Source organism: Panthera uncia (genome assembly GCF_023721935.1).
Source record: "Panthera uncia isolate 11264 chromosome B3 unlocalized genomic scaffold, Puncia_PCG_1.0 HiC_scaffold_2, whole genome shotgun sequence".
NCBI lineage: Eukaryota > Metazoa > Chordata > Mammalia > Carnivora > Felidae > Panthera > Panthera uncia.
The window spans coordinates 161,001-188,038 of NW_026057583.1; the positions used below are offsets into that span (position 1 = coordinate 161,001).

The 27,038-nt window shown below is 48.9% G+C and overlaps 1 protein-coding gene across 3 annotated transcripts in view; it reads left to right on the forward strand.

Moving 5' to 3' along the window:
* The window catches only part of ABHD2 (abhydrolase domain containing 2, acylglycerol lipase), a 112,707-nt gene that overhangs the window by 11,587 nt on the left and 74,082 nt on the right, over positions 1-27,038 (forward strand). For all 3 annotated transcript variants that reach the window (XM_049614269.1, XM_049614271.1, XM_049614268.1), the window contains exons 2-3: positions 12,467-12,569; positions 14,794-14,993. In XM_049614269.1, coding sequence (XP_049470226.1) covers positions 14,800-14,993 — 194 coding nt within the window. In that variant the 5' untranslated portion in view covers positions 12,467-12,569; positions 14,794-14,799. The remainder of the gene's footprint in view (positions 1-12,466; positions 12,570-14,793; positions 14,994-27,038) is intronic.

A 27,038-nucleotide genomic window follows, 5' to 3' on the forward strand; every position in this document is an offset into this window, starting at 1 on the left:
AACACCCTCCCCACCCCCTGTGGTATTGACACACTTTTTTTTCCAGGGGTTGGTGGAGGACGAGGTGTGTGTGTGTGGTGGGGGGGGGGGGGGGGTGTACAAACTACTGCTGTATCCATGAGGGTGCTCCCAGCTTATACCAGTAAATCAATTTTTGAGAAACGGACTCACTCTCTTTCCCAGTTATGGAGAAGCAGTTCCCTCATTTCTGATGAAAAAATCTTCCTTGATGGCTGGTTCCTCATCTCTCGGGAGACATGTGCCCACGGGGGAAGCTCAGGAGAGGAGGAACCCCTATAAAGTGAGCTGGCGGCTGAGGCCCCGTGGTGCGTGCTATCTTACGGCGTTGGGTGGAGGGAGACCGGGGTGGGCTCAGAGCAGACGCGTGGCTGATACGGGCGAGGTGTAGACAAAAACCCAAGGAGGAGGCCGCTGGGTGACGAGGGCAGCAGTTGGGACTTGCCCTTGTGCTTTAAAGAAGGCTGAGAAAGCTCGCTTCCCGAGTAGGAGGCCAGACCGGGTGAGGCCTAGAACAACAGTGAGATGTTTGTGTCGATGTCTGAGGAGACGGGAAGACATGAGGGCGTGAACCTACTTCAGGCTCTTTGCTTTGAAAGAGAATCTATTTAGCCAAGACCCCAAAAATATCAATCCAGAGGGTTGCCCTTTCCATCTTAGAGCTTTTGAATTATTATTTTTTTAGCTATTTCAGTGTCTTCTGTAGAAGGATCTGATAGCGCCAAGCTCAGGAAAGCCTGAGGGACCAATTCCATGCTCTTCATGTATTAAAAGTCCCTAGCTATTGCTTTAAAACTAACATTTTTATAATCTTAAAATATTTAATAAGGCAGCTTTCCTCTAAAAAGCTCAAGGCATCTTACAAACCTTATCTTGAGTATATCTGTGGGTATTTTATAATTATAAAGCTTCTTTTATCTACATAATTTCATTAACTGCTTTCCCTTAATAACCTGTGTGTAACCTCCCCTCCCCCATTTTATAGAAGAAAAAGCAAACTTTCATAAAACTTAGATAATTCTGGGCGCCTGGGTGGCTCAGTGAAGCGTCCGACTTCAGCGCAGGTCATGATCTCACGGTTCGTGAGTTCGAGCCCCACACTGGGCTCGCAGCTGTCAGCACAGAGCCCACTTCAGATCTTCTGTCCCCTCTCTCTCTGCTTCCCCTTCCTGCTCATGCTATTTCTCTCTCACTTTCAAAAAGATAAATAAAACATTAAAAAAGAATTTTTTTTTTAATTTTTTTTTTAACGTTTATTTATTTTTGAGGCAGAGAGAGACAGAGCATGAACAGGGGAGGGTCAGAGAGAGGGAGACACAGAATCTGAAACAGGCTCCAGGCTCTGAGCTGTCAGCACAGAGCCCGACGTGGGGCTCGAACTCACGGACCGTGAGATCATGACCTGAGCCGAAGTCGGACGCTTAACCGACCAAGCCACCCAGGCGCCCCTAAAAAATTTTTTTTTAATAAACTTAGATAATTCACCTAAGATCATTTGGGAGAACCTGAACGCAAACCCGGGCCCTCCGATTCTAAAATCTGTCGTCGTTACATTATACCACACGGGCTCCTAGGGCAAACTTCAAAACCCTCAGAGAGGGCAAGTGATCTGCCCAAAGTTGCACAGCACAGCATATCCAGAGGAGAGAATAGATCCAGATGTCACCAGAAGCAACTAGTGTGAAGACACGTGGGCGCCCCTTCCCTCTTCTGACAGCTAGGATCCAGCACATCTGGGTCCTTCCGCTTGGGTTGTGACCTAGAAGCTGGGGACGAGGCTCTATTGAGTGCCCGGAATCAGCCGGACTGATGGCGGAGGCTGGGTCGGGCCTCCACGGAGGCCCAGCGTGGCGGCTGGCTTGGTTAGGACCAGATGGGTGACTGTCTCATCATATCATATCCTTGCCTTCATTTTTAACCCAAGGGCCTGGGTGTGAATCAGTCCTTCGTATTTATCAGCATCGAGCTGGTGGAGTTTGTCTTCTAAGACTTGGGCATTTGTCACAATGGAATCCATGTGACCTTTAAGCCTGCCGCTCTAAGCTGGCATGCGATACTGTTTCTACTCTCAGCATCTGAGATATTTATAAAACAGAAATAAGTAAAGCATGCCTTAAAATGCCATGCACATTGTATACCCTTGCCTCCAGAACCTTCTCAGTCTTGGAAGGGCAAAGAGCCCAGAACCTTTCCTGCTTTCTAGGCCTGTGTTAAAGGGTTTGGCGGCCGAGCCCTGAGGGGAGCTCTTTTCTCCCACAACTGACAGAATTCATCAGCGGAGAACCACAGAGCCAGGAGGGGCCAGAGGGCTGGTGAGCTAACCCTGCGGGCAGTGTCTTTCCCGTGGGAAAGGGCAAGGCGCTTGACACGTTGGTCAGGTCTTCTCACACATCTGCTTCACTGATTCATTCATTCATTCATTCATTCATGCATTTCAAAGAGAGAGAGAGTTCTTGTGCTTGCACGAGCAGGGGAGGGGCAGGGGAGATAGACTCTCAAGCAGGCTCCCCCACGCTCAGCACAGAGCCCGACACTGGGCTGGAACCCACAACCCTGGGATCATGACCCGAGCCGAAGTCAAGAGTCAGACACTGAACCACGAGCCACCCAGGCACCGCTCACACATCTACTTCTTGACGCCCGCGTGGTGGAGGGCGGGTGCCAGAGTTATAGCAGGCCATATGTGTCATTGCTTTCATTGCAGGGTGTGGACCTTGCTGTATTAGCCAGGTAGCTGTGCTCTGCTCCGGCACTGGCCCTCTCCCCAGTTTCCTCCTTCTGGCAGTTTGTTTGCAGACATTGAAGACTGGGTGGCATCCGTGCCGTTCCCAGAACATGCCTGGATTTTTTTTTTTTTTTTTTTTTGTGCCGTACATCCGGAGATGCTCTTCTCTCTGGTTGTACCCCTGTGTTGTTTTTTTTTAATGTTCGTTCATTTTTGAGAGAGCGCGAGCGGAGAAGGGGCAGAGAGAGGGGGACAGAGGATCCGAAGCAGGCTCTACACTGACAGCAGAGAGCCTGACATGGGGCTCGAACTTACAAACTGTGAGGTCATGACCTGAGCCAGAGTTGGACGTCAACCCACTGAGCCACCCAGGCGCCCCTCCAATTGTACCCTTGTCTTAAAAACTCCAGGAAACTGGGCACTTGAGTTTCTTGGATTCCGGTAAGCTGAGATGTGCTTTTGGTATTAATTACAGAATAGGTTTTGTAACACCACGTGTAGGACTATCAAATATATTTATTAAAGTGCCTGTCCCTTTAGAAAATTCTAGGCTTTCTATAGAGGAAACACCTGGCTTGTGATTTTTTGTTTGTTCTCAGGTAAGGATTGAAGGGTTTCTCTGCGGTGGAGAAAACCGTTTTGCTTGTGATTTTACTAAGCACTTTACCCGTTCGACCTTGTCCTCCGGTAGGAAGTAGAAGTACCTTTTCAGCAGGGCTCTTCGCTAAAGGGAGAGGCCAGCTTCCTTTCTGTATTTGAGTAAGGGCTTGTAAAAGTGCTCAATTCAGTGTGCGTGCTTAACTGTGACTCAGTCTCCTGCTATTTTTAGGTTAGTGATTTTCTTTCGGGAAAGCTGGTGGGTTGGTAGCCATTCCTGACGTTGACATGTGAGGTTCACGTTTTCTCACAGAGGGTAGCTCTCCCCTTACTAGGAACTTGTAGGACATCTTCCGAAACGTAGCCGGTTTGGCGTGTGACCTTATGACTTTGTGGAAGAATACGGTTACATGAAAGTTAATACGTGAGTGAGTTCGCGCAGAGAGGCGATTTCAAGGCCCGGATTTTGGCCACAAGTGAAAACGACGTCAACATAAATGTAGTTAATTATCTGTAAATGCTTCCCCCTTCTCTCTGCCAAATTGTGTGCGACTTCGGACGGGCCCTTCGTTTTGCAGCCCCTGACCTGTAAGAGATACTGTGCTAGATCACCAGGGGGCTTTCTCCCTCCTTGCCGTGTCGTCTCCCTCCCGTCAGCCGCTTCCCGGCATCTTCACACGAGCCGCCGACGGCCACCCGGGCTGATTTGCTGGAGGAAATCTCGTCCAGGTCCTCAGTGCTCAGTGTTCAAAAAGAAGCCTCGTGGGGCATCTGTTGAGGACAGGAGCGGCCTGTCGCTGCCAGGGCTGTCCATCACTTCGGGCTTGAGGCGGTCACCCTGAGGGCTCATCCCCGCAGAACTCTCCCTGCGAGAACACGCAGGCCTGGAACAGCCTACGGATGCTGGGGGGTGGTTCTGTGAGCTGCTGGCACAGGGGCTGACGCGGGGCATTGAAACCTCCCTGGGAGCGAGAACGGGGCCCCAAGTCAGCCCGGGCTGTCAGAAGCGTGCAGTTCTGGGTAGACCAGGATGTACCTCGGAGCCTTCTGGGGACACCGTCCCGGCCCCGTGGCAGTGAGTGACAGTGAGCGGCCGGCCGGCCGGGCTTTCTCCTGGCAATGTGCTCTGGGCCTGTGTCTCCTGTGGAGTGGCTTCTTCAGATTGTTCATTTAGTTGCTTTTTTTTCTCTAACTGCTCTGACTTTTGTAGCTAAGTGGCAGAGAAAGTGGGGTAGAGACGGGCCCTTTCCGTCCCCGCTTTCTCCTCAAAGTTGTCACGTTGTCGACGTCTAGGGCTGACTGCGTTTTAACCAAGCGGCCACCGACAAGGCTAACATTGGGGTGACGTGAGGGTTTCGTCGGCGGTGTGCCGTGGCCTTCCACCGGCCTTCCTGACTCTCCTCACGGGGCCTGCGAAGCCTGCCAGAGCCTTCCGGGGCCCGCCTGGGGTTTTATTTCAGGGCGTCGGAGAGGTTTGTCAGCAGGGCCAGGCCAGAATAAGTTTACCCCGCAGGCAGGGGTGTGGGTGAGGGGTCAGCCCTTCCACGGGGAAGGGGGGACCCCCTCAGCAGGAGAGAGAGGGCGCGTGTGTCAGGAGCACGACCGGAACCCCTTTCGGTGCAGAAACGAGGACGCATCTTGGAACTGTGAAGAGCTGAGAACTTGGTGAATGAAGAACACTTAGTATGTAGTGATTCGTTAAGTTCAACATGGTTCCGCATCGGAAGAATCAAGGGGAGTGTGTCCCGGGGTGAAGTCCGGACTTGTGGGAGGAGGTCCAAGCAGTCAGTCAGCCAGTTACTTCATTTTTAAGGAGGGTTCTGTGTCAGGTGGGAAAGAATATCTTCTAGGGTAATTTCTGTCAGATGAGGGAGCTTTCTAAGGAAAACGGGAGGAGGGCTTAGTAGCGGTGATGGGATAGCTCGTATTTGGGGGCCCTTCGCTGGATGCCGGGGGTGTCTCTGGATCAGCACGTCCAGATCGCGGTTGACCCCCGACGACAAACACCATGACCGGTGGGGCTGGGACTTGACACTGGGCTCTCTCGCTCCAGGGCCCGAACCTACACAAAATCCACGTCTAACCAGCGGGGAATAGAAAGAGAGATATTCCTTAGGAGTTTGGCTTGGTTTTCCTTAAGAGGTATTTACCGTGAGACCCACAGAAGGACTGGAGCCTATCGGTCAGGTCCCCTCAGGTTGGAGGAGACACCCCCTCCCCACATGTCCCCGTCTCTGGCCTCCTTAGGTCACTGATACTAGGAGAGGAGAGGGTGGTCTGACAGCTGAACCGCAGAGGCCAAGAAGCCAATACTGTGTGTGCACAGAATACGATTCGAATTGTGTTAATGAGTAGCCTGTGAGCGTTCATGTCCGCTCGCTGACTTGGGCCGGAGAAGGGGCAGACGAAATAGTACAAGGGAGCTTGTGTGGGTCACCAGGAACCTTTCAGAAGGACGTGACAGAGGGTGTCTCTGGCCTCTAAGGACAGAAGCGGGGAGCTATGGAGTCGGGAGAGGTCATTTGGGCACATTCTCTCACAGTGCTGAGAAAGTCTGAAATCAGGGTGGCTCCCTTCCTGAGGGCTCTGAGGGAGTGTCTGTTTCGTGCGCTGCTCCTAATTTCTCTTGGTTGCTGGCAACCCCTGGCGTTCCTGTTCTCCGTGGTGCACCGCTCCGGTCTCTCCTTCCACCTTTCAGGTTATTTTTTTTAAGTTTATTTGAGAGAGAGAGAGAGAGAGAGAGAGAGAGAGACAGCACGAGTAGGGGAGGGTCAGAGGGAGAGGGAGAGAGAGAATCCCAGGCAGGCTCCATGCTGTCCGCGCAGAGCCTGACGCAGGGCTCCAGCTCACAAACTGTGAGATCATGACCCGAGAGGCAACCAAGAGTCGGCCACTTAACTGACTGAGCTTCCAGGCGCCCCTCCGTTTCCATCCACCTTTAAAAGGTCTTCTCTGCGTGTCTGTATCTCTGTGTGCAAACTTCCTGCTCCTTACAAGGACCCCAGACGTGGAGTTAGGGCCAACTCCAATCAGTGTGACCCCCTATCTAAATGACATCTGCCAAGAACTGATATCCAAAGGAGGTCACATTCACAGGTCCCAGACGGTCGGGAATTTGGGGGGGGGGGGGTGGCTACGCTACGTATCCTGCCACACCGTGTAATGAGTTTTCTGTGTTTGAAGTTTCCGCTCGTTTTTTTCTTTCCTTCCTTTGTGTTATCAGTGAACATTAATATGTCAAGGCTGAAATCGTCATTCACCCACGCAGGTGGAGGGACTGTGACAGAACTACGGGCATAAGTGGCACAGCTACAAATGTTGAACTTATTTAGAGGAAGAACAAAGGCCATGAGGGCTGTTGCTGTTGCGAGTCTTGTTAATGATGCACCGAGTCAGCCGGCAACAGGGGCTGTCTCTTGTTACAGAGCACGGAGACTTTTTCCTGTGCCTATTAGCCACGGACTGCAATTCTATCCCTAGAATCTCAGAAATTTTGAGCTGTAGGAGACCTTTGGCATCATCTGCTTCTAACCGAATCCTCTCATTTTACAGAGGAGGCCTTTGGGGCCCAGAAAGGTTAAGTGACTTATTCAAGGTCACTAGATAGGACGAGCAGGGCAGGCACTAGGACCCAGGTTCTCAGAACCCCAAGACTGGAGCTTCTCCCAGCCCCATAGCCGTGGCCCGTCTCACTGCCTCTGTGTGTCCATCTCAAAATAACGGCCTTGGCCTTGGGAGAGCAGTGGTGGAACTACTACTAGGCAAGCATGTCGTAGAGACTGAGGCACCCCTGAAAGTTCCTTTGCTCGTGGGCATTTTGCAGCACCTTGCACCTGGGGTTTCCTTCTTAACGGAGAGACTACACGCGCGGTTTTAACTATCAGTTACAGCATTTTATGAGTAAATCCACTCAAAACGACTGGTGGGGGCGGGAGAGGTGTGCGGCTCTCTGGCTGAGGACCGACCCATCAGGTCTGCGGTAAGCCCAGCCCTTCTTTTTTTTGGAGGTGGGGTGGGGGCGGGGGGATGCTTCCTTTCCCTCTGGCACAATACCCGGCCCCCACCCCCACCCCCACCCCTCCACCTTCTGTGTGGCTTCTTTTCCCCACCTGGGCTGCCTGATGTTCATATTAACCAGATTTCGCCTGCCCAGAAAAGGGAGGAAGGGGCACACGACATAGTACAACCGCAGCGTAGTTTGCTATGCCTGGAACAAGTTCAGAATATTAATCCTTTGTGGCAGATTGAATTGGAAAGCGAGAGCGCCATGAAATGAAATGCAGCAAGGTAAATTAAAACGAATGTCAGGAGTTTTGTTCTGAAATTGCCAGTTAATTAATGCCTGGTTTTATGCACACACACATATTCATACGTATTTAATATACGTGTTAAATATGTATTTTCATATACATATTTAATACACATATACGGCGCGCACACACGTCCTCTCTCACACTCACACATACGTCTTCTTAAATTCTGTTAGAACCACTCTACAACCCAGCAATTGCACTAGATCTAGCTGCTCCATAAGTCCTTCCCTGGTTAATTTTTTCCTAGGCGAATTTATTCTCGTCCCCAAGTTCCTAAAGTGTAGATAGCCTTAAGATAAACTTCTTTTCAAACTCTTGTTGCACAACAGTGCAGTGGGAACGCAAACTGGTGCAGCCACTGTGGAAAACAGTGTGGAGGTTCCGCAGAAAGTCAAAACGAGAGCGACCGGGGCACCTGGGTGGCCCAGTCGATTAAGCACCCGACTCTTGGTTTCGGCTCAGGCCACGATCTTGCGGTTCATGAGTTTGAGCCTCACGGTGCTTGGGATTCTCTCTCTTCCTCTCTCTGCTCCTCCCCTGCTCGTGCTCTGTCTCTCCCTCAAAAATAAATAAATAAACATTAAAAAAGGTTTTTAAAATAGAACTACCTTAACAATCTGGTAATTGCACTGGTGGGTATTTATCCCCCAAAGTACAAAAACACTAATTCAAAGGGATAGATCCACCCCTATGTTTATAGTAGCATGCTAAGCAAAATAAGTCAGAGAAAGACCAATACCAGGGGCGCCTGGGTGGCTCAGTCGGTTAAGCGTCCGACTCTCGATTTCAGCTCAGGTCATGATCTCAGGGTTCGTGAGATTGAGCCTCGAGTCAGGCTCTGCACTGATGGCCTGGAGCCTGCTTGAGATTCTTTCCCTCCCCCTCTCTCCCCACCAACCCCCCATTCAAGCTCGCTCTTTCTCTCTCTCAAAATAAATAAACTTAAAAAAAAAAAACAAGCAAAGGGGGAAAAGAAAAGAGACAAATCAAGAAACAGATTCTTAACTCTAGAGAACATGCTGTTGGTCACCAGAAGGAAGGTGGGGGGATGAGGGAAATGGGTTGAGGACTAAGGAGTACATTGGGTGATGTACCAAAGTGTTGAATCACTGTTTTGTGCACCTGAACCTAATGTAAAAATGTTAACTATACTGGAATTAAAATTTTAAAAAAAGATAAGCGTCTTTTCTCCCCAGTTAAAATGAGAGTTCTACTTCGTCGCGGTCCTACGCAATGCTTAGTACAGTGGTCGGGTCCTTGAGCCACTGAAGTTCAAGAGAGGTGGCCCTGGGGACAGACAACCCTGCTCCTTGGGACTTCAAGTCCAAGGCTTGGATCAAGGGTGCATATCTGGACAGTAATAATTAAAATCCTTCATAGGGTTGCCTTCACTGAATTGAATTCAGTTTAAAACCTTGGCATTTTTTGAGGGTTGCAGAAATTAATTCTCTGCTGCATTTGCTATTAAAAAAAGTTGTAGGAGGACATTGCCTATCACATCACTCAAGGTCCCCTTATATAAAGTCCCGCAGAGGCTCTTTTTAAATAACTCTGGTGCCAGAAAAACCCTGCTTCCCCTTCATATCTGTCATGCTTTCTGGGATAAGAGCACAGTACATGTTCTGTTTCTTTCGATTTTGGAGAACCATAGGTTTGACTGGGTTTCCGTTTTTCCTTTCGCACTCAGAAAGCTCAGGTCCATTTCTAGGCTTGCTCCTGTACATAATCGTGTACATTGAAGAGGTATTTTTCTTGTCTAGATGGTCTTAATTTCTTCCTAAGATTTTATTAGTTGCTATTTTAAAGCTTTTTTCCCCTAATAAAAATATTTATTATTATTATGAATTTTGGAAAAGAGAAGAAAAAGTGTCTGTACTCTAATAACCCAGTGATTGTAGCATCTGGAAAGATTTGAGCATATAATATTTCCTTCTGGGGGCGCCTGGGTGGCTCATTTGGTTAAGCGTCTGACTCGGTTCAGGTCATGATCTCGCATTTTGTGAGTTCGAGCCTCTGTGCTGACAGCTTGGAGCCTGGAGCCTGCTTCAGATTTTGTGTCTCCCTCTATCTCTACCTCTTCTCTGCTCAAACCCTTTCTCTCTCTCTCTCTCTCTCTCTCTCTCTCTCTCTCAAAAATAAACATTAAAAAAAAGAGTATTTCATTCTGTAGCATTGGAAATTGCAGACCAGAGATTCTAGAAGTAACAATGGCTTAAACATGCAAGGGATTATTCTCTCACATAAAAGAAACCTGGAGGTAGGCAGTACAGGTCTGATACAATGGCTCCATGAAATCATCAGGGACCCCAGGCTTCTTTCTACTCTGCTGTCATCTTAATGTGGCTTCTAGAATGACCTCAAGGTCACTTCATGGCCCAAGATGGCTGCTGGGGGTGCAGCCATGTTGCCTACATTCCAGGGATGCCGGAAGGGAAAAGGATGGAAAAGGAGTTAACTCCCTGCCTTTTAGGGAGTCTTCGGAGAAATCAGACCAGCGCCTTCAGAATTGGCTAGAATTTAGTCATGTTGATTCACCAACCTGCAAGGGCAGCTGTAGTTTTTTCCCAGGAGGCAGGACCATTTTACAGGTCTCTGTTACAAGGAAGAAGGGGAGACTTCCTTCTGGGAAGCAGTGAGCCGTCTGCTACATTTCTGGATCGTTCTCCATGCATATCTGTTCAGTGTTTTCTTGAATCCGTCTCAGATCGTTTGTGGAAAAAGTCAAGGCTTAGGTAAACATCAGTGTGAATAACAACAAAACACACTACACCGTAAGTGCCGCTCCGCCCTTCCATAGTTTTTCTGTGAGTTTATTATTTATACGTATGCTGATGGTGTATGTTTTGAATATTCAGTCAATACAGAGTTATCCAGGGCCAGAGGGATGTTATGCAGGTTTCTCCACGGGTAGCGTATTCTGATGCCCATAGGAACCACTCAGACATCCTGAATGATTAAGCAGGCGGCGGGGGGCGGGGGGTGGGGGGTCAGTGTTGCGGACCATGATGAAGAGGCCCCATCTGGAGGGGGCGGCCCCCTCTCAGCTCCATCCATTGTTGCCAAGTGAGAACACAAGCTCAGCGTTGCCAAATCTTCTAATTTTTTTTTTCTTTTTTTACTGTTTATTTCTGAGAGAGAGAGAGAGAGAGAGAGAACGTGCACACGCAAGGGAGCCGGAGAGGGGCAGAGAGACAGGGGGACAGAGGACCTGAAGCAGGCTCTGTGCTGACAGCAGAGAGCACGACACAGGGCTCGAACTCATGAACTGTGAGATCATGACCTGAGCTGAAGTCAGACGTTTGACCAACTGAGCCATCCAGGCACCGTGATTTTTTTTTTTTTCCCAAGAGACACCAGAAATTCAGATTTTTTTTACCTGAAATCTCCTGCTGTTTATATGTTGGCAGTCAATAAACTCATTTTTTTAAATGCCAGCCACAGGCAGCGTCATCCGATGGGCTTCTGCTAGAGGATCTTTGGTCCGTCCCGTCCCGTTTTCCAGTTGGCAGCCGAGCCCGGGAAAGGTCAGGCGCGCTGTGATGTGGCTGAGGACTTTGCTCTTTGGTCCCCACCTCAACAAAGCCTGGCCCTCCGTGGCTAATTTGTCTCAGAATACGAAGAAATAATAAAAATCTGAGGTTGAGCAAGGCGACTCTGAAGGTTAATTGGGTCCCCCCTTCAACCGGCTTTCTTTTCCGGTTGAAGTCATTTCGGCGTGGTGGAATCCGAGAACACTGGGCTGGGTTCCCAGCTCTGCTGTCTGTCTCACCGCTGTGTGACTTTGGGCAAGCCGCTGGTGTCTCAGACCTCTGCGTTTTCGGCCTTGTCCTTTTTCTTTCTTGCCTGCTTCTCTCTCTCTGTCTTTTCTTCCTTTCAGATAGTACAGCGTGGTGGTTAGAAGGAGGGCCTCTGGAGCCAGATACGAATCCTGGTTTCTCTACCTAATCGCTGGGTGGCCTTGGACAAGTTGCTCAAATTTTCTATGCCTCAGTTTCCTCATCTGCGAAATGCGGATAATAATAGTACCTCCTCCACAGTGTGCAGCAAGGATGCAACGCGTTGGTGTGCACGGAATGTCCCAGGGACAGAGCCTGGCACGTAGATCGCGCTATGTAAACACTGGCTGGCCCCTCCACCCCCACCCCTTTCTCTTTCCTGTTTCCCCTGCTGCTTTGGAAGCCATGCATTTTCAGAGCACTGGGCCCGGCTCTGGGTCCCCACTCACAGGGAGCACGTTTAGCTCTTGGCGCCCCTCCACGGCCAGCCCCCGGCCCCCAGCCCCGATGCAGACCTGGCAGGCAATGTGGCTTTCCCACCACAGGCTTCCAGTGCTGTGCTGTTCCTGGTACGGGGTTTCTGAGCCCGTCCACGCCCTTAGCCTTGTGACATTTTTTTTCTGTTGTTGCTGTATGTTTGGGAGAGAAGGAACGAGTCAATTGACTGCTGTCTTGACCTAAGGCCTTGCTGAGTTATTGCCTTGGTCACCCAGGTGATACCCGTCAGGTGCTTCTGAAGATGATGTTAGGAGATAAAGCGTGAGAGCCGTGTGGGTTTGCCTTAGCCGGAGTTCTGAATGCAGCAGGTAACTTGTCCTGGAGACCAGAGAGAGCCCACCAGCGTGTGGCGCCACCAAGATTTTCCCCGGCAGGTTTGTGCCAACAGCCAAGTGGCCGAGAGTGTGGCACCCGTGTTAATGAAAGAAATTGCCTTTTTCCGTAAAGACTCGAAAGGAAGAGAAACTTCGCCTGTGCTTTCATTTTAATTAAATTGCCTCTTTCTCATCCTTTAGAACCTGACCATCTCCTCTTTTCAGCTTTTAGGTTAATTTGAATAAGAGATCTGACCTGAGCGGCCCCGCTGGACAACTCTTCAAGGACAGTTAATATTCTCAGTAGAGAGGAACAAGGGGCATAGAGGTATGTATGGCCCAGACTTTTATTTTTGCTTCTCCTCCCTTTATGTGAGTAAGCAGTGAGAGGAAGTGGGGAGGGAGGGACTTATTTTCTTAATTCAATAAAATTTCAGTTCTTGACCCACAAGGAAACTGGTAAAGCCACCTGCTGCATTTGTCTGTTCTCTTCTCAACAAAGGGGACAAGAAAGAGCCATGTTACCAGCATTGTGTCAGAGAGACTTTGGAACTCCTGCTGGATCTTGTTTTGGGCCCTTTGCTCACTAGGCATAAAAACCCGTATTAGTGAACAGCAGCATCTTGGAAATTTGTCTCTTGCCGGCTCGACTGGCTTAGGTGGCAGGGTTGTGGTGAATTGAGGGACCAGCGCTGTGGAACGCTTTGTGGTGCTGTGTATGTTTTGAGGCTGCAAACCCCATGGAGAACCTGATTAAATCTGCAGATCCTCACCACAGAAAGCTACGTACACACAAACCTTCACATAGAATTTTAGGGTGTTCCTGGACCCTAGAGTACGGTAGGGGACCCACAGACCCCAAGTTAAGAATCCTGTCTTAGGGGTTTATAAGTAGACTTTAGGAGACATGGTCCCAGGAGTGAGGTGACACGGGTCCAGAAGTTAGGTTTTAAGGCAGCTGTCTGATCATAAAGGTTCAAAGGTTAATACAGCTGAAAGTATATTTTGAGATCTAGCCTTGATTCAACATTGTGTTGGATAAATTTTTTTTTAAGTTTTTTTAGGTTTTATGTATTTTGAGAGAGACAGAGAATGAGCGAGCGGAGGAGGGACAGAGAGAGAAGGAGGGAGAGAATCCCAAGCAGGGAACCGTGAGATCATGACCTGACCCGAAATCAAGAATTGGCCACTAAACCAACTGAGCCACCCAGGCGCCCCATGTTGGATGTTTGAAAATTATTTTCTTGCCTTGACGGTGGAAGGCTAGTTGAGCCATGAACCTTGATGGCCTTTCTTACTGAGTTGGAACCCTTGCCAGAAATCATCGGCAGTATGTTCGGGTCCTGCATTTGCCAGAGTCACCTTGACCTTCGAAAAGGGTTTCTGGGGTAAAGAAGAAAAGGGGGTCTCTAGGGAGTTCATCCGGTTATGGCCCCCACGCATTTTCGGGAGATTGTTGTGTCTTGCCCCTTCTGCCTGTACTGTTGGCCACCGGAGTTCTCTGCTGACTGTTTTTAGCAGAGGCTAGTAGACGCCATTCCAGGGAAGCTGTTGCCATAGCTACCTTGGCTGTGAGTTACCATTTTCTCCTTTTTGTTAGCTTGTGGTTTCCCTGATTTTTAAGGTAACAGCTAATGTGCTGTTTTTCTTCTGAGCAGCAAGGCAAAGACTGGATTTTTGTTGCTGTTGCCCTTGTTGTTGTTGATGTTTGGTTTTCTGTGTTTGGAAGGTTTGTGTGTGTGTGTGTGTGTGTGTGTGTGTGTGTGTGTGTGTGTTGTATGTAAGGTAAAGCTACCACAAAAGATAAACTATTAGGAGAGCTTGGGGGAAAAGCCAAATCTGCATACACATTTTCCACACTCCCGAATTTTGGTTTTGGTCTGGTGGTCCACTTTTACCCTGATTTGGGGACGAATGGTTGTAGTCAGGTACCCTTGGGGGGGGGAAAATTGGCCAAGTTGCATCTCACACTACCTGAAACCCCCAGGGTCAAAGATCGCTGCCACCTGGGCCGAGTCTGAACTTGACCCCAGCACCGGGGCTGCCCCCCAAGGAGCAGATGGCTGAGTCACGCCCAGGTCGCTTTCTCCCCTCCTGCTCTGAAAATAGGGGGTGGGGCCCGAGGACGCGATAGTCACATGTGTAGGCAGTAGCATCCGTCCCGGTCTCTGTTCCAGGCTGTCACCATGTCACTTCGCACACACCTGGTGCGGAGCGATTCACGGCCGCCGGTCCACAGAAACCAGCGTGCCGCCCCAGTCTCTGGCTGGACTTTCCCCTGCTCCCCAAAGCGTGTTCTTGTCAGCATTTTCTAAGTTGCTTATCTTCGAAGTGCTCGTTAGATTAAAAACAACCAAAAGCCCTACCCAGTTTATCGGTGCTCGGGACTGTGTGTGATTTGGGTTGTCGCCAGTCCCGGTGATGGCTCGAAGGCCCCGATGGCAGTTGGCCCGGGGACGCTATGGACATCTCCTCGCTGGCTTTGCCTCTTAGTGTGGTGGCTGCTCCCCTCCTCCCTGTGCTTCTGACCCTAGACGTGTGCTTCTCCCCAGATCAAGATGAATGCCATGCTGGAGACCCCCGAGCTCCCGGCCGTGTTTGACGGGGTGAAGCTGGCCGCAGTGGCTGCCGTGTTATATGTGATCGTCCGGTGTTTGAATCTGAAGAGCCCCACGGCCCCGCCTGACCTCTACTTCCAGGACTCGGGGCTCTCGCGCTTTCTGCTCAAGTCCTGTCCTCTTCTGACCAAAGAGTGAGTAGACCTCGCGCCCGCTGTATGCCCCTCTGCTAATCTGTTTGGCTGGTGCAGTGTTCAGAGAATCTTGTCACATTCTGTCCTCAAGGCATCCATGTAGGATAGGGTCATTGGTGTCAAAACCGCCACAGTCTCAGTACACATCTGGTGTTTGAATCCTGGAGGGTAGGAGACAGGGTCGGATCTTTGTTGCCTAGAAGCTTCCCTCCCTCACTGCGGTGTCAGCGTCCGTGACGAGGGCCTTGCGGAAAGCAGTCGTCACGTTTAGGTCGTATTCTAGCCCTTTACCAAGTGTCCTGTTGTCCGTCCTCAGACGGAGGAACTGTCCTTACCGAAAATAATTACTGAGCAAAAAAGCACAGACTTCCTAGCTGGGTACTCTCCACCTCCGTCGTTGAAAAGTACTGAATAGTAGCCAAGAGAATACTTGCGTTGTGAGGGAGCCAGGTCTCCCTGCCCGAGGCCCGGGCCTGTAGATGGGAGGTGCCAAGGGTGAACGCTGCTTCTGACAGAGGAACCCTGATGGCGAAGAAGCGGCAGTCTGCATTCCGTCACACCTGTCTTCAAGCGGCGCGTGGTGTCATTTTTCCCTGGTGACGTCTTCCGAACAGCTCTGTCTTCCTTTAGGGCTCGGGCCACACGTGGGGCACGAAGCGTCCCTTGCTCTGCTGGGTCTGAATCCCTTCCCGCTTTCTCCTTCTTGCTGCTTCACCACCTGTGCCTCTTGTCGCCGATTCTACTCTGCCGGGTGCACCTTATCCGATGGAAGCTGCCGGCAGAGCCATCTTCCTGAACCGCGTCCCCTCGGGGCGGAAACTCGAGTTTCTGATACTCAGTGGATGGTGGTAGAAGCTTTCCCTCTCTCCCGACAGCACCTCTCACCCCCTCTAGGGGGGTCGGTGACATCGGGCAAACGATCCTCTTCTAAGAGTGGACAGATGGGCCACAGACCCATCTGAGAGTTTGGGCCCTTGCTTTGTCTTGTGTGATTATCTAGTGGATTTTTACTTACTCTTAGCCAAGGGCGACGAGCTGCCATTGTGGACTTTGTGTGTTTGGGGTGTTCGCGTGGAGTTTTCTTTGTTGCAACAGTGACGCCAGGCCCCAAAAGTTAAGTTGAGAGTGACTCAGAACTCAGTCGTGTCGCCTAATACTTGTGGAGTGTCACATACGGTACAGATGTCATCATGTCGAATTTGGAACCGCTAAGGGGCCTTCACATCACCACAGGGGGACGGGACAAGTGGGCAGTAGGAAAGTCGTTTGTATTCAGCAGCGTTTGCGGTGAGAAAGCTCTCCTCCCTGAGGGCTGTGCACAGAATCTGTGTGCTTTCCAAATCGGCCGGCATTTTTCTTCGCCACTTAATTTATTATTTTTTTTAATGTTTATTCTTTTTTTTTTTTTTTTTTTTGAGAGAGAGAGAGAGAGCATGAGCAGGGGAGGGGCAGACAGAGAGAGAGAGAGAGAGAGAGAGAGAGAGAGAGAGAGGATCCGAAGCAGGCTCTGCACTGACAGCAGCGAGCCTGACATGGGCCTCCAACTCACAAACCATGAGATTGTAACCTGAGCCAAAGTCAGACGCTTAACCAACTGGGCCACCCAGGCGCCCCTTCACTACTTAGAGAATTCACTAGTCTGGACTGGCCAATACGATTGGCACCTATTTTCATATTGAGCGGGACCCAGCTAGACCAAGTTCCTCGCCATCTTATTTTTAGAGAAAAAAAATGAAGGTATTAAGTAACTAGGTAAGCTAATGTATAGATTAGATGAGTGCAAATTTCTACCCAGCGTTGGTTCCTGAGTAACTAGAGGAGGCCACAGAAAAGCTGCTGTTTTCCAGGCTCTGGAAAAACATCACATATGGTTTGATTCCATAATAATTGTTCCAAGCTTAAAAAAAAATGTTGATTATAGCAGATTTGTACCTCTTTCAGTGTTTTCCTTTAAAAAATAACCTAGAAACATTAAACCCAACAGTTCTCTTTGTTCTTTTTCCTTCTGGCATGCTGTCTCCCTCAGCCTGAGGTGTGGCACCATATGACGTCCCGTTGAGATGGCCCCACCCACTCTCCTGGTGTGGAAGTGGATCCCTGGCCACAGACCCCCATGGACCCCCACTGCCACACCACCCCTGTCATTAACCAGCCACATGCTCCCTCCTGGTGAAACCCAGATTAGGGAGTGGTAGAGATCAGCCTCAGTTACTTACCCACAGTTTGAAGGTTGTTCCCCAAAGACTGTTTCCTTCTGAGACCTGTCCCTTTGAGAATGGGACCAGCCTTCTCCGAGCATGTAGGAACATTACTTAAACAGTTAAATGCTAAACATCCGAGCTCTCTGACTTGAACATGACAAATGATCAAAGAACAAAAGGATTCATTTTTTCCCCTCCATCTTGTAACCTTCTTTTTTTTTTAATGTTTATTTATTTTGAGAGAGAGAGAGTGAACAGGGGAGGGGCAGAGAGAGAGGGAAACAGAGGATCTAAAGCGGGTTCTGTGCCGACAGCAGGAGGCCAGTGTGGGGCTTGAACTCATAACCTGTGAGATGGTGACCTGAGCCAAAGTCGGACGCGCAACTGATTGAGCCACCCAGGCACCCTAACTAACCTCTTATTTTTTACTTAGGTTCTAATCTTAGAAATAACTACATCCTGCTCTCATGTAGCTTATCACTAGAGTGTTTTCACGTTACCCTGTTTTGTCTATGTTACCGCATTTTAAATTTGCTGAGTCTCTTGTAGACATTATTCATTTACTCTTAATGACTTTAAGGTTGGACTCGTTTTTCCTCTCATTTTGAGGATGAGGAAACTTCCCAGTAGCAGAGACGGTAACTGAATCCAGCCTTGGTTCCCCTCTTACCCATGGAGAGATGGACAGACTCTTCTCAAGGTGCAGAGAAGTGAGCAGAGAGCACTAAGGGGCTGGACCGAGATGAGAGCCTTCGGCAGGACTGGCCCCAGAGCGGCCTTCCGATTCCCACGTGACCCTCTTTCTATTTTAATCGCTCTGTCGGGAGCCACTGTCCTTGATGTTCTTCCTCTGTGTCACATTTCTGTAACAGCCTCCCATGTATTTGAAGCTGAGGACAGGAAGCATGTCTGTTATGGGTGAAAGTGCTTCTCCTGAGACTTTGAAGATTTTTTTTCCTAGCGGAAGCCCGTCTGCAGCCTTCACAAACAATGGTCTGGGCTAGAAAGTTCAGTTAACTGATTTCCCGCAAACTAATGGTGTTACTCGGTTAACCTGACTGAAGGCAGCCGGTTATTATGACTTAGGTGTGGAATCAGATCTTATCCCCCTGCTGTTCTGCTATAGGAAAAAAAAATAAAATAAAAAGCTGATGAAAGGTGAAGATTGAAAACATGTTATGAGAATAAATTTTTTTTCTCTGTTTCAACATTAGTTTTTGAATCTGTTTTAAGATAATCTATCCAAAGATACATTAGAAACGCATCTTTTAATGTCTGGAGGAAAACACGGCATGATGTGTTTCTTGATCCCTTAGCAACAGATCAATATTTACCTAGTGATTCACTTTTTTTTTTGTTCTCAGGAAATGTCTGCTTTCAGTGAAACCCGGCAGACTAAAGCTCAGTTCAGAATTGGGGGAAAATCTAGATGATGCTACAAATCTCCACTTTTTTCTGAATTAAAAGTTTAATGCATATGCATTTTCTGAAACTGAAAAGTAAAGTAAACCACATGAAAATCATCTATCAGTCTCCTACTCAAAGTTCCGTCCCGTTACTCCTTGGGTGATCATCCCTGTGGGTTTTTTTTCTTCTGCAGAGACTTTCCCCTGCAAAATCAGGGGTCTGTCTGTATAGCATTGGGTGGCCTGCTTTAATACGGAGTATGCCATGGACACTTGCCCATGCTGCTATGTATTTTCTAACACTTGATTTTTAACAGCTGGAGAATCCTGTCAACCATTCAGATTTCTAGTGGCTGTTGGCCGCAGTGGTACAGAGTAAAAACTGTGAATTGAAATTTGGCCTGGGATGGAAACCTCGGTCTTCTACTTCTACACGAGCTGCGGAAACCAGGACCAAGTGACAGCCTTCCTGGCCCTTGGCTTCCTTCTGTGTGAAATGAAACAGGCAGCGCTCCCATGGTGCCCTTTGGCACGAGCAACCTGCGTCTAGTACCACTGTTGTCAACCACGCATCAGAGAAGTCCTCTTAGATGAAGGACCCTGGGGGTGGGGGGTCCTGGCTCTAGAGTAAGGACGAGAACGCAAAGAGAAGGTCTTCTTGTGTATCTGCCTTCTCCTACCTATTTCCATCCCCCATGTTCTAGGATGGGCTGGCAGTAGCCCCCTAGGGCTTTGGGATTTTTAAGCACTTTTTTTTTTTTTTTTAATTTTTTTTTTTTCAACGTTTTTTTATTTATTTTTGGGACAGAGAGAGACATAGCATGAACGGGGGAGGGGCAGAGAGAGAGGGAGACACAGAATCGGAAACAGGCTCCAGGCTCCGAGCCATCAGCCCAGAGCCTGACGCGGGGCTCGAACTCACGGACCGCGAGATCGTGACCTGGCTGAAGTCGGACGCTTAACCGACTGCGCCACCCAGGCGCCCCTTAAGCACTTTTTTAAGGACTTTTTTTTCCCCCGGTGTTTTTTGTGCATATGTGTTTATTATGTAACATAATTGATTGACGCATACAAACTGTTTGGCCACTTGAAAGTTTCAATTAGAAACATATCTCATATAAAAAATTCCATTGATAAATGTAATGCCATTTCATCGTGTGAAGCATCATAACATATTTAACCAGTTTCCTATTTTATTGGGCATTTCTCTTTCCTTTTTTACATCCTTGTAATTATAACCATTGCGATGGTGGATGCATATAGAGATCTGATTGCTTCCTAGGGTAAATTCTTGTTAATATATTTGCTGTATAAAAAGAAATACTCAGTTTAAGGAATTTTACATATTTTGCCAAACTGTTTTCCAGAGGAATTTTTACAGTTTATTTAGTTTATTTATTTTGAGAGCAAGAGAGAGAGAGTGTGTGTACATAAGCAGGGGAGGGCCAGAGAGAGAGGGAGAGAGACAGAGTCCCAAGCAGGCTTCACACTGTCAATGTACAACTTGATGCCGGGCTCTGTCCCATGAACCGAGAGATCATGACCTGAGCCAAAATCAAAAGTTGGACGCTTAACTGACTGAGCCACCCAGATACCCTGGAATTTTTACAGGTTATAATCTCAGGAATGTAGTAGGTTTCCCTTTTCTTCGTATTTTTGTCTCTGTTTCCTCATCTGCAAAACAGGAATTCTAGGCTTGTTGGGAACATAGGTTGCAATAGCATGTGAAAATGGTTTCTATGCAGAATGAGAAGCTTGAAGTTCCACGGTCTTGGTGGAGTTTTTTCCCAATAACCTGCCGTTCTCTGTCTTACTGTGGCTTCCTTCAGCCTCTCCTGTAGTTGCTGATTCTCTCTCTTTCTCTCCCCCACTCTCATTGACTTCGGTGCTAGCCAGTCACTTTACACTCAGTACAAATAAGAGAGAGAGTCTGGAAAGGTGCTGTTGTGACCCACTCAGCAAGTCGCCTATACAATGCATCTCCTACTTACCTACTTTATCCTTAAAGTAGTTGGAAATAACGTATCTCCCTCCCAGATTTTCCAGTCTGCTCTGCGTAGAGCCCAGAAAAACCCAACAGGTTATGTAATCTAAAGAGGGGGATGGGTCATTCCCTCTCTTTATGCGCTCTAAGTACAAAGGGTATTTTGAGCTATCATTTACATGTAGTAAAATGCACAAACCTTAAGTATACAGGTCAGGACCTTTTACATCTGTATTCACCCGTGTAACTACAACTCCCTTGGGCTTTTCCCAGAGTGTCCTGAGTCACCTCCTTGCCTCTGACCCACCCATGTGTCACAGTACCACCCGAATTGGCTTCCTGGAGCAGGCCGGCACCCCACACACCAGTGTGGTCCCAACCTACCTGTCCGGCCTCACCACCTGTGGCGTTCTCCTGCGGCCCAATGAGTGCCTGCCTCCTGAGCTCTTACCCCGGGCCATCCCCAGGTCCCCCCTCTTTTCTCCCTCCACCAGAGCGCCTCTCTCCTGGCATCTATCCTGAGAGATTCTCCTGATGTCTCCCCACCCCTCTTCAGTCAGAACGAGCCCCCCCTCTTCCCACCTGCGTGTTTCCCCAGCGTGGGGTTCCTGTGTCCATTCAACACACTCCACCTTGTTTTCTGGGAAATCGTTTCGATCTCTTTTCTTCATCTGCAAGGTACGGGTGTCCCAAATGCAGAGCCACACTCGTGAGGAGACAGGACAGGATCCCTAGTGCGCGCAGGTCTTAAGTATAATGCTCTTTGGTCTTTCGTTTCCCACTGATGGGTGTGGGTGAGGGATGTTGCGCTCCAGAGAATCAGTGTGCCTTTAACTCTGACAGAATTGTAGTTTTGGGGACGTCACTTACGCTGTTTCTGAAAGAAGACACCTTGGGGTTTTTTTCGGTCTTAAATTAAAGCGGGGCAACCCCAGATATATGCATAAAAGCAGTTTGCAGCCTCCACCCTCCCCTCAGGCCCCGCCGAAGTTTCCATCACCAGGCCCTGGTTGGGAAGTGAAGCTACGAAGCAGGTGCCCCATCCCTGGAAGCCTGCTGTTGAAATTTCTATATTCCCTGTGGGAGGCCAGGCTTCTGCTTTTTCACTCATGAGCAGGCCTGTCGGTGTGGGTCGCGGTGTAGCTCAGGATGAAGGCATTTGGGAGCTGGGCGGAGTGCTTAGCTAATAGACAAGCCTAGAAACAGATCGTTGAGGTGCTTTTACTGGGCACAAGAGACGTGTAGGAACCCGCAGGGTCCGGAGAAGGAAAGCAGTGTGATCAAAACCACAGCCATATGTTCGTGGGTCCTTTCTCTCCTGGAGACTAGTCTCTCTTCTGCAGCCAGCTAACACCTGTACTCACTGGAGCTGGATTATTGTCCTCTGCAGGGGCGAGAGATCCCTGAGACTTGGAGATCAGAGCCACACCCATTCCAACATCGAGCCAGAAGCAGCGGCTGACTCTGCCCTGTGTCGTGCCCTCCCTGAGCATTTCCTCTTTGAAGTTGCTTCAGACACTCGCAAGAGAATGGCAGAAACGCCATGACCTTTCCATAGGTGGCTAATGGGTTTATGTCGTACTATGCTTTTCCCATCTCTCCTCCTCACCAGGGTACAAACTCCAAACAAGGCTCCTATTGGAATGTTGTGCTCGTCATAATTCGTCCATGTCTTTGGTTTCCGTGAGTCTTGGTTAACGAACATTTGAGGATCTACTTCTCTGATACCCGTGTCGGTGATCTTAAAGAAGGGTCATTTTTAAAAACGTTTTCATTGTAGGGGCATCTGGGTGGCTCAGTCGGTTGAGTGTCTGACTTCGGCTCAGGTCATGATCTCGCGGTCCGTGAGTTCGAGCCTCACATCGGGAGCTGTGCTGACAGCTCAGAGCCTGGAGCCTGCTTCGGATTCTGTGTCTCCCTCTCTCTCTGCCCCTCCCCCACTCATGCTCGCTCGCTCTCTCTCTCTCTCTCTCTCTCTCTCAAAAATAAACATTAAAAAAATTTTTTTTTAAGTTTTCATTGTAGAAATTTTCTAGAGGCACTTTTTTTTAATGCACAGCTGTGGTTCCTGGTTATTTCTGAGACAGCAAAGCAGAGATCTGCTTTCTGATTTTTCTCTCAAACAGTATCAACCCCCTCCCTATGGCTTCATACATATTCTACTTCCTGACAGTATCTATTCCTCTTTTATCTACTCTCAATAAAAGCCCAATTCTATATATAAAAATACTGTATTTGTCACAGATGTGCAGGATACACTATTTTTGCATATCAAGGATGTACTAAATAATTAGAAGTACGCTCCAGAGAAGCACTAATCCTGATCACATAAATAGTGCGATATATGGAGTTATTGGAGACCCTATATCCTTGCTATTTCCTTCCTTGCTCTCTCTGTAAGGCTGTCTATTTGTGGCACCTGGGTGGCCCAGTCGGTTGAACGTCCGACTTCAGCTCAGGTCATGATCTCACGGTTCATGAGTCTGAGCCCCTCATCGGGCTCTGTGCTGTCAGCTCAGGAGCCCACTTCAGATCCTCTGTCCCTTTCTCTGTCTTTCTGCCCCTCTGTCGCTCACGTTTTCTCTCTCTCTCTCAAAAATGAATAAACAGGCGCGCCTGGGTGGCTCAGTGAAGCATCCACCTTCAGGTCTGGTCACGATCTCAATGGTTCATGGGTTCGAGTTCCACGTCAGGCTCTGTGCTGACAACGCGGAGCCTGCTTGGAATTCTCTCTCACACTCTCTCTGCCCTTCCCCCACTTGTGCTCTCTTTCAAAATCAATAAATAAAAACTTTGAAAAAATCTTTAAAAAATGCATAAACGTTAAATATATATATATATATATATATATATATATATATATATATATATGGCTGACTATTTGCAGTGACAGTGGCAGTGGCAGAAGGGAAGCTAGGGGGCGAGGGGCTTAGATATGGACGACTGATATTTGCCCAGTCTTTAGTAAAACACTCTGCAAATGTAGCTCCACACACTCCCTTCCAGTCGGGTCGCTGCCCCCAGCCCCCTCCCGGGTGGAAATTCTGGAGCCAGCACAGCTTATTTATAGTGAGTTAAAGTTGAAAAGAATTTCATTATCTTGGGCTTAAATTCTTCTTAATTCCCTCTTGTTCACAGAGACATTCCAGATCGGATTTAGATCCTTTCCTCCTTGGCCGAACACTAAAGCTTTGTGCTTTTTATAGGATAAACTCCTAATTACCGAGTGTCTTAGTTTCATTGACCTGTTAAGTTACCCATTTTAAGAGCTGTGCAAATATTTCCTTAGATTCTTATGGTGAATCGTTAACAGTTGATAAGTCGATCTGTAGCGCTACAATGTGCTTCTTATGTAGACACATTTCCCCGGAAGTTTTAAGAGGGCACTTGAAAGATGAAAGGCTCAAAATCATCTTTACTGAGACTGCATATTGATGGTTAGCGTCGGTGAGGTCATGTTTTCGGGTGACTTCCTCTTGAAATTGCTTGTGTTTCCGATGAGATGGCCCGAACCCAAACTGTCAAGGTTAGAGTTGCCAATAAGCCCGGGATACTGTCCTCTGTGCCTACGCTGAGCACACATCCCAGCTTTTCCAAGACGGATGGGTTTCCTCAAACGTGGGGCTTTCGATGTTAAACGGGGGAGGTACCAGCCAAACGGGGATGGGTTGGTCCCTCTCTGTGTTACTCACTGTCTTCTGCCATCAGATGGTGAGTTTTTTACACACGGGTGTGCATTTGGGGGTGGGTGGTTAGTTGGCAAGTGGCCTGGTTTAATTCAACTTTTAGATGCTGTCCACCTGCACTGTCTCTGCCCTAGCAGATCACCCATCCAGGAGGCCAGGAGCCAGGTGCTGTCATCCTTGAGGCCACTTGCACTGCATTAAGATGACCAAGCTGAGGCTGTGGAGAAAATTCATTTACTTTCTCTAACCTGGGTAGGGACAGAGACTGTAGCTTCTTGTTAGGGATTGTGCCTTCGGGCAGGAATTGCTGAAAGATCTAATAGATTCGGAATCCAAACTATTCAAGACTCCCGTGATTTAGTTCAGATGGAAAGAGGCACATCTTCCATGTGCCTGGACCTCCTTAAGGCGATCGCTTCCGGTTCTAAAAATGTATGACCAACCACTGCCCTATTGTATTGTCCAGCTTGAGTTTATTCTTCAGGGCTCTGCTATGTCTTTCAAACGGCAGAAGGGGCATGGGCTACCATTGACGCCATCCCACGGAGTTAAACCCAGCACCTCCGATGGGCAGGTGGACCTCTGCTCCGAGCAAGCCTGTCCCATCGCTGGGTCACCCCCCCCCCCCCTTTCTGGTCTTTCCCGGACTAGGCTCCAGGGTCCGTCTTTGTCCACCAATCAATCATCCTTACCTTTACTTAAAGTTCTTTACTAAACGGAATCTGCTTACTAGGACTCGCCAGGGGTCAGATCCATTTTGTGGTCCTTCCCAGTATATGTAGTTGGCTGACAGCTGGTCCAGTACTCAGGAGCAGGAAATGGACCTTGTTTTCCAGAAAGTCTAACCTTTCTAAGAGTAGCCACCGTTTATCAGCTGCTCGTGTTTATTGACTCTGTAAATTCGCTGGTCACCGGTTCTGATCCCAAACTGGTCTTTTTCTCTGCCCACTTCCCGGCACGTCTCCCTTCATTATGATAGATAGGGTACTTTATGCTCCAGAGCAGTGTCTACTTTATTGGTAAAAGTATAATTAAGACAGTAAGGTGGCCAGTGTCTCCTGGAGGGTGAGTGGGTGTGGTACCGTTTCCGTGCAGCGCCGCGGAGCTCAGAGCGGACTGTGGTCTGCGTTCCGCCGTCATCGGAGGCGCAAGTGCAGGAACCAGTCCCCCTCAGCAGCCTTGAGAATGACTTCCCTACGGGTGGAGTCTGTCGAGGGCCTTGGGCTCTAGGATCACAACCTGCGAGGTGGCATCGTAGTTACTCAAGAAGGAATTTTCCTGCGTTTCTAAAGGAAACCTGCCGCTCCGTGAAAGTCTAAGAAGCGAAGCTTTCACTGCTGCAGAAAACCGTGATCCTTGACGGATCGATGTTTCGCGCGATTGGATGAGACGCCATCCCTGTTGCCACCCGGTGACTGTCTGGCAGGCGGAGCGCCACCCTCCCCCCAGGGCTGTGCCCTCCTCGGAGCTGGTCATCTGCCCACGGTGGCTGTCTGCAGTGTCCCAGGAGCCACGGAAATGAGTCAGCCCTCGAGGCAGCTTCTGAACCGCCCTGAACCTCTGCCAGGTTCTCGTCATGGTGCGAGGGCTCTAGGTCGGCCCAGGCCACGGCTTCGAGCCAGACCGCTTAGCGTCTGAGGTAGCCGTGAAAAGAGGCCACCATCCAGTGCATCTGGGAAACCTTCTTGCCTGGAGGTCAGTGGTTGATCCAGAACCGCCTGTGGCCTCCTGGGGACAGAGAGATCCTTGAGAAACAGCAGGCCACAAATTGTTCCATCTTCCAGCTGGCCACTGATGCCATTGCCACACTAGCCTGACGTTTCTGTGGCTTGTGACACCAGAGTCTCCTGTGACAAGACCCTGAGCTGGTGTTTTCAGCCGGATCACAAAAGCTGAACACTAATTCCTCACTAACATGAAGTGAGAAACTGTGTATGTTTTTTTTTTTAATTTTTTTTTTAATATTGTTTATTTTTGACAGAAACGGAGTGCGAATGGGGGTGAGGCAGAGAGAGAGGGAGACACAGAATCCAAAGCAGGCTCCAGGCTCTGAGCGGTCAGCGCAGAGCCCGACGCGGGGCTCGAACCCACAAACTGCGGACGCTCAACCGACTGAGCCAAAGTCGGACGCTCAACCGACTGAGCCACCCAGGCGCCCCTGTTTGTTTTTTTGTTTTTGTTTTTTGTTTTGTTTTGTTTATTAATTTGAAATCTGCCAGGCCATGCCAGTTGGGACTTTTCCTTCCTTGGCCTTTCAATAAAGGAAGATTCCTCTCAGGACATAGATTTTTTTGAAGTTCGTCAATTAACATTTAGTAACCTGTTCTTTCAGTCTTTCACCGTGTGTACCTCACACTCGCCTCCTCTCATACACACATAATTCCCTTACTCCTATTTCCACCTTCCCGACAACTCCCTCCAGGCCGCCTCACTTGCTGACTCTTGATGCATTCTCTAACCCTTGCCCTCTGCTGTCCCTGTGGCTCCCACCTGACGACAGGAAGGAAGGCGGTATCCTTTCCATGTGTGTGTCTCTCCCTCTTCAGGCCAACTCTATTCTGAGAGGCTTAAAGAGAGCAACCGTCTTAAAATGTCCTGAATTCTCTGTGGCCACTGCATTGCACACATTCAGTGCTCCCTGGAGTTTGTAGATAGTTTGGGTAGGAACCCATGTGATGAAGGGTCCGAACGAACAATTCAGGGGCATGTTAAAGGAGCTTAGGGAAAGAGGTAGGTGGTACTGTGGTGGCTTGGATGTTGAGGTTTGT